At 35.6% G+C, this 7,521-nt stretch overlaps 1 protein-coding gene across 4 annotated transcripts; it reads right to left on the bottom strand.

The window, feature by feature from the left end:
* Positions 1 to 2,572: 2,572 nt before the first annotated feature.
* LOC127454005 (elongator complex protein 6-like) lies at positions 2,573 to 7,471 on the bottom strand. 4 transcript variants are annotated; one of them, XM_051720908.1, is made up of 8 exons: positions 7,339 to 7,471; positions 6,099 to 6,154; positions 5,933 to 6,011; positions 5,775 to 5,845; positions 3,974 to 4,098; positions 3,450 to 3,654; positions 3,037 to 3,189; positions 2,574 to 2,956 (listed from the first exon to the last, which is right to left on the bottom strand). In XM_051720908.1, the coding sequence occupies exons 2-8, from the start codon at positions 6,150 to 6,152 to the stop codon at positions 2,834 to 2,836; spliced, it is 810 nt and encodes a 269-aa protein (XP_051576868.1). In that variant the 5' UTR covers positions 6,153 to 6,154; positions 7,339 to 7,471; the 3' UTR covers positions 2,574 to 2,833. The 4 variants fall into 4 exon arrangements, with proteins under 4 accessions (XP_051576869.1, XP_051576868.1, XP_051576866.1 ...); XM_051720906.1 differs by lacking the exon at positions 7,339 to 7,471 and adding an exon at positions 6,308 to 6,476 and having other exon boundaries at positions 2,575 to 2,956; XM_051720909.1 differs by lacking the exon at positions 6,099 to 6,154 and having other exon boundaries at positions 2,573 to 2,956.
* Positions 7,472 to 7,521: the final 50 nt, after the last annotated feature.

Here is a 7,521-nt window from a genome sequence, read left to right as displayed (position 1 = left end):
AGCAACATAGTGCAAATGCGTAGCACAATAACAGGGGCGGGTTTAATCTTGACACTGGCTCGTTATGATTTACATTAAGAACAACAGCGCCCTCTTGTGTTAAATTTGGGGTTACTGTATCATTGTAACTTCAGGTTTTGTGTAGGGCACTAGCTGCATTTCCTCCAAATGTTAAACATTCAAGTTTGGGAGAGAGACACAGAGGCTAAAATATACTTTTCTATATAACCCAGAGCCACATCAACCCAGTGAACAATACCTTTTTTAAAAAGTCATGATTTCATGCATGATTATTGATGCTCCTTATTGTATTTACACTTGTAAGGCGGGTGGCAATGAAACAACTTTGAGTGAAAAATCAAGCTGAACACATAAATATGTTGAAATATCGCTACCCTTACCAAGGATTTTCCTTGAGACATTCTTTCCTTTATCTTCCCTTTTCTGCATGGCAATGAATGTTGTATTTACAAACCACACAAATAATATTAGCCCACTCAAGTTTTGCCAAAGGAATATTCTGGGTTCACTGCAACATAAGTGCAATCAACAGCATTTGTGGCATAGAGGAGAGTGGGGTAAGATGAGCCTGTGGGTAAGTTGACCCACACCCTGTATTTAGGCAACTGTCCATATTTTTTATGTGACCTTGTAAGCAGTAAGTATCCATCATTTCTATCTGATTTTTAACATTTGAAACCTCAAATGTTACTGACTGTTGTGCCAAAGCAAATTTATTCAGGTACAAAATTACATATTGTGCATTTTGGTGTATATCTAGTATAAAATAAATACCCATGATTTGATTAGCACAGTATTAGCCCTGAAGTATTAAGCTATGTACTTTTTTCCAAAAAGGTTACTATGGGGCAAACTGAACCGAACAGTCTGGGTAAAGTTGAGCCACTGTTTTTTTGACTGAAATAAATTTGTTCTTATATCTAACTGTTCTGTTTATAATGTTTGGAGTTAAAAGAGGCCCTAAATCTCCACTTTCACATGTTCCTTCTTTTGGTTTTGGTGATTCGCATTCTTTGTGCATATCGCCACCTACTGGGCAGGGAGGAGAATTTATAGTAAAAAAGGACTTAAATATGTATCTGTTTCTCACCCACCCCTCTTATATCACTTCTGAAGACTTGGATTGAACCACTGGAGTCACACAGATTACTTTTATACTGCTTTTATGTGCTTTTAGGACCTTCAAAGTTCTGGCCACCATTCACTTGCATTGTATGAACCTAGATCTGAGATATTCCTCTAAAAATGTTTGTGTTCAGCAGAAAAAATAAATAAATAAAGTCATACACATCTGGGATGGCATGAGCGGAGTAAATAAGATCATTTAAATTTCTGGGTGAACTATCCCTTTAAAGGAAATAAGGGGAAAATGGGAGATTATAATTAATAAATACATAGATTATAGTTTAGAAATTATACATTAAAAATTCATTTGTGTACTTTTATTCAGTGTTTCACTGGAAAAATTCAATTGATCAGCTTACCTACAGATGGCTCATCTTACCCACCTGACCAGAAAGTTAAGCCAATGTTTTTTTTTTTTTTAAAAGGCCTCTATTTATTCCTTGTATAGGAGAAAACATATTTAACAATTGGCTCATCTTACCCAATCTTCTTTAATGCTGATTATTACAAAAATTAATTTGGATTTGCCCCACCTTTTCTTTAAAAACAGCAAAAATCTGGGTTAAAGTGAGGCACTTACAATAGAAGTGAATGGGGCCAATCAGTAAACATTAAAATACTGTTTCTAAAGTATAGCCACAAGACGTAAACAATATGTGTTAACATGATTTTAGTGTGATAAAACCACTTACTAACTGCATCTGTGTAAAGTTATATCCACTTTATCAACTTTGTTGCCATGACAACATAAGGTACACTCTAAAATGTCCATGACTTTACAGCTCAAATAATTCATGAGTTTTAAGAGAAGAATTCAGGCTTTAATAAAACTATAAGCTTAATATTTCTGCATTTTTAAACCCTCCAAAAATTTGCCCCAAATCATTTCCATTGTAAGTGCCTCATTGTAACCTCAATTGTTGCTTATTTTTAGAAGAGGAGGGACGTGTCAAAATAATGTTTTGTGGTGATCAACATTAAGACACATTTGCTGTTGATTAAGCTAAACTTGTATTGAAACTGGAATATTCCTTTAAAGATGGGACCCACTGGTTTTAAGTTTGTGTTCATTGCAAAATAAGCCACAAAGGATTATCGAGCTTTAAAAACAACCTTTTGACAAAAATAAGCACATTGAGATGCTGGAGTACTGAATAAACAATATAATCAAATGAGCTGATGTTTAAAGATTGGTGCAAAATTGGTGATTTAACTTCAGAAATGAAGAAATCTGCAGAAAAAAAGTTTCATCTTCCACTGAAAACAGATAAGTCGTATTTGTTTACGGAGCTTGGACTTCAAAAGTAAAGATGAATGAGTGATTCATAAAATTGAGTAATGCAGAGTAACACTTACAAGACATGGGACAATATGATCAAACAAGATGCAGTCATAGACTCTTTTAAAGGATTACTGGGAGAGAGTAAATTTGGCACAGAAAGGTCACGTAAACATGAAACAGTTGAGACAATAACTGCCATTGTATGTTGTTACCTTTACAAGGACCCGTTTCATTGAGCTAAACCAAATTAACGTGGCAAGCAAAGAAAAAAGTGGACAAAACAACTGATACTTTTAAAAGTTTTACATACTGAATATGTATTTATTTAAAAGAAGCTATCAGTAAATAAAGACATTATTTTAGAAAGTGATAGGAAGAGGGGAAAATGTTTTCATTTGTAAACAGTTAAAGTACAGCACTGGAAGTCCCTCGAGCGAAAAACAATGCTCCTTTATCATGGACTTTAAAATGAAAAATCTTTCTTTGGTTGTACATGGCATCTTCCCTCCGTCTCCACCAAACCTCCATCTGAAAGTACCATAGAAATTTCAGATCAGTTCAAAGCCATACATTTCAAAGTACTATTGACCTTTAACATGAAACTGCACCTGTCCATGTATGTCCCTGCAGTAGCCCGTGGGAAGCCCCTCTACATGGAGAGCCAAGCTGCACTGGTGAACGAGTCCCCTGTGAAGCAGGTCTGATCCTTCATCATCATCTGCATCCTCCTCCTCACATCTCACCAGAATTACCATATTTCCCTGGATATTAACAGACAATATTTACAGTAATAATCATAATACAGTGTGAGAGCTGCAGTACATGAGTTACACAATGTTACATAAAGTAACATTAATTTGTACTTTTGATTTTTAGGGTGAAATGTGACCTGGACAAGTTTTCATGATATTCACCCAAATGTTAGAAATGGAGCAATAAATCAATAGTTCAAGCAATAGATCAATAGGCAATTCTTTAAGGACTGATCCAAAAAGCAAAGCTCACAAACATTCTGACTCACCTTTAACTCCAAACAGATGGTGGCTTGGCAGTAGAGGGTAAAGTCTAGTATTGCTTTAACACTAACTCCTAAACTTAGGAGGACGCTTAGATCATCTATGAGTAATACTGGAGGACCCCTTGTTTCACCATCATCACGATTCCAACTCTGACGCATAGAACTTTCCACAAATTTGAACAGACATTCCAGGCCAGCGCCTGGCAACCTAGAAAAACAAATAGCTATGGCATTGGCAACACAACTCTTTGTTTTCCTTATATATCTGACTTTACATAATAAAAGGAAGGGAGGCTTTGGATTAATTAAATTCAAACTACATTTGTACATTTTCTTGAGGAAAATGCTCCCCCATGCAAAAGTCAGGGGCTGAGTCAGGGCTGAACTTCTCAACAAGCCGTGAAAGTTTAACATGTAGGGTTAGAGGTTTGTTCATATCCTTAACAATATGAGCAATAATAATACTGACACTTGTCTTAGCAAGCACCATTTAGAAGTATGACATATGCTTGATGTGCTATACATGCCTCAGATAATTTAAAGGTTGTGTCCCTTGACTGGCGTCCTCCTGTAATATAACTCCAAGAGACTCCTTTAGTCCTTCAAGAAACACTAGCTGACCCTTGTCCCTTGCCTGGGTCAGACTCACACCCTATACAGAAACATCATGAGACCAAAACATACATTTGCCATCATCTCTGAAAAACAAAAAACATACTAAGTACATTTAAAGGAATATTCTGGGTTTCATACAAGTTAAGCTCAATCGACAGCATTTGTGGTATAATGTTGATTACCACAAAAAATTATTTAGACTTGTCACTCCTTATCTTAAAAAAAAAAAAAAGACGAAAAAAATCGAGATTACAGTTAGGCACTTACAAATGGAAGTGAATGGGGCCAATTTTTGGAGGGTTTAAAGTTAGATATGTGAAGCTTATAACTGAATTAAAGCACATATATATGAATTCTTCTGTTACTACTTGTGTATTATTTGAGCTGTAAAATGGTTTTAAATTGTCATTTTTCCAGTTGTTTTGGGTATTACGATTTATGGCGTTAAGTCGCCATGGCAACAAGGTTGTAAAATTGCATATACACCGATCAGCCACAACATTTAAACCACCTGCCTAATATTGTGTAGGTCCCCCTCGTGCTGCCAAAACAGCGCCAACCCACATCTCAGAATAGCATTCTGAGATGCTGTTCTGCTCACTACAATTGTACAAAGTGGTTATCTGAGTTACCGTAGCCTTTGAGATGGTTTTTTATGAAAATCCCAGGAGATCAACAGTTACAGTAATACTCAAACCAGCCCATCTGGCACCAACAATCATGCCACGGTCTAAATCACTGAGATCACATTTTTTCCCCATTCTGATGGTTTTTGTGAAAATTAACTGATGCTCCTGACCCGTATCTGCATGATTTTATGCATGATTGGCTGATTAGATAATTGCATTGATGATTGTTGGTGCCAGATGGGCTGGTTTGAGTATTTCTGTAACTCTCCTGGGATTTTCACACACTACAGTCTCTAGAATTTACTCCAAATGGTGCCAAAAACATCAAGTGAGCAGCAGTTCTGCGGATGGAAATGCCTTGTTGATGAGAGAGGTCAACAGAGAATGGCCAGACTGGTTCGAACTGACAAAGTCTAAGGTAACTAAGATAACCGATCTGTACAACCGTGGTGAGAATAGTATCTCGGAATGTTATTCTGAGATGTGGGTTGGCGCTGTTTTGGCAGCACGAGCGGGACCCATTCACTTCCATTGTAAGTGCCTCACAGTAACCACGATTTTCTTTTAAAGGTGCACTCAGCAACTTTTTTGTTAGTGTCATCTTGGATTTACAGTGACACCTAGCGGTGTGGATGCAGCATCATTCAAAATAAAGTTTTTAGTTACAGATGCCTTTGTAGAAACTCCCTATTCACAATCGGCCGTTATTAATTGAATCCAAAAGTGTCCAATAACAGGGTGGTTACTGAGATTAGGTGAGTGGTAATCAACTGGTCATGTGATTCTAAAATGGCAGCCCCCATGAGGGGGACCCTCCCCATGTAGAATAAAACAGCTTTTATAAGGTTACTGATATGACTGAAGTCTTCATCTCATGTGGGTGGTCATGATTTTATACATGTTTCAAAATTACAATTCATTTCTTTAAGAGTAAAACTTTTTTAATAAGGAAAAATTACTGAGGGCACCTTTAAGGAGGGACAAATTGAAAATAACTGTCGTTCTAATCCACATAATGCCACAAATTCTGTCGATTAAGATTAACTTGAACTGAACCCGGAAATGTTCCTTTAACAAAACTTACCAGTCTTTGACTGACAGCATTGTAATGGCTGAAGGACTGCACAAAACCCAGAAAGCACACCTTACAACCAGCTAGAAGCATACAGGTTTCAAAATTAAAGTCTCTTTAGATATTAATATATTCTGAACCATATTTTCCTCACTATCCGGGTAACCTACCTCGTAAATAGAAAGACAGATAATGATGAATGAGGAATGATGCATCAGTTTGTCTGTCAGACAGCAAGATAAAGTCGCTCTGCAAGTACAGACATCAGTTAGTGTATACATGATTTAAGTGAGTTGCATTAAGGGTGTCAAGAGATGTGATATAATAATTAGTTACCGATTTGAAACTGTCTGGACTGAAATTAAGAATACTGTTCAGTTCTGGAAACATCTCTGTAAAATAATAATACCTTCTTTAACTTCAACAGAACCACATCCTTAGTTTTTATTTTGCTAGCGATAAAATGAGCAAATACGATTGTAAACAAACAGATGACTAAAATACAGGTTTTACAGACAACGTAGCTTAAATGAGATGTTACCTACCTGCACTATTTTGAATTGACAGAATATCACCTAATAATTGAGTAGAAATAAATATGAAGCTCAAAATCCCATGTTGTTACATTCGTCAGTTGAACGAACCAACGTGGGTACGGATGCCGCACGCGGACATTCTTGCTCCGATTTCAATACAGTGTAGTAGAAGTTTCCTCTGTCTCTCAAACATGAGCATGAAGGCCAATATGAATAAATTAGATATTTTAAGTAAATAATATTAAATAAATACCTTAATATTTTATATATATATATATATATATATATATATATATATATATATATATATATATAAATAAATAGTAGATATAACAAACCTCAGAAACATTTATTTTGACCGTAAAGATAATAAAAATGTTACTGCAAGTGCACTGAAGACAGTCCCCAATTGTTTCATTACAAAAATATATATGTAAAAATATACAAACAATAAAACTGACGGACAAACTGTTGATCTTTGTGTGCATCTGCCTAAAAAGCCAGCAGAAGTCCAAGCCACAAAATAATTTTTTTCCATCACATTAAAATTCAAAAAGTGAAGCCCAATGTAAAGGCGTAAAACAAAATTTGCTGTGTCTGACAAACACATTTTTAAAGTGATTACCAATGACATAATGTTAATGTAAGATTGTTATTTTTACTGATATATCACTGCTGATGACATCCTATGCATCTTAAATTCTGTGCATACGCAGAAAAATAGCTTAAGGAAAAGCATTGTCTTGCCCAAACAAATAACTAGAGACTTAATGTTTGTGGGTTAAGAAGGAAGAAAACTACATATTTGCATATGTACAGAGCATAAAAGAGGAATAAAGCATGTACAATACAGTTAATGCAAGCCCTTAAAATTCAAATTTGAGGTCTAGATCTGAAAAATGATATGCTGTATTAATTCACATTTTTAAACCTGCTAAGAGAGGTTACTTCCCAAAAAAACACAACTGATGATATAACTTCACTGAAAGATTAAAGGGGTGGTTTAGCCAAAGTTGAACATTTTGTTATCATTTACTCACCTTCATTTTGTTCCAAACCTGAAAAACATGAGGGTGAGTAAATGCTGATTGAGTTTCATTTTAAGATGAACTAACCCTTTAACTGTAAAAGCTGCTAACTTTTGAAACACAGCAGCATTTCACAATATTAAGAGGACAGACAAAACTGTCACATGACCAAAAACATTGCATAATATTTAGAGC

The sequence above is a fragment of the Myxocyprinus asiaticus genome, chromosome 16 (assembly GCF_019703515.2).
Source record: "Myxocyprinus asiaticus isolate MX2 ecotype Aquarium Trade chromosome 16, UBuf_Myxa_2, whole genome shotgun sequence".
In the NCBI taxonomy this organism is placed as follows: domain Eukaryota; kingdom Metazoa; phylum Chordata; class Actinopteri; order Cypriniformes; family Catostomidae; genus Myxocyprinus; species Myxocyprinus asiaticus.
The sequence above is the reverse complement of the archived record's forward strand: the minus strand, read 5'-3'. Positions and strand labels throughout refer to the sequence as shown.

Coding starts and splice junctions, on each gene's coding strand:
- LOC127454005 (XM_051720908.1), bottom strand. CDS start 6,152: ATGTTTCCAGAACTGAACAGTATTCTTAATTTCAGTCCAGACAGTTTC. Junction 6,012..6,098: donor GTCCAGACAGTTTCAAATCG/GTAACTAATTAT, acceptor CTGTACTTGCAG/AGCGACTTTATCTTGCTGTC. Junction 4,099..5,774: donor ATGCTGTCAGTCAAAGACTG/GTAAGTTTTGTT, acceptor GTTTCTGTATAG/GGTGTGAGTCTGACCCAGGC.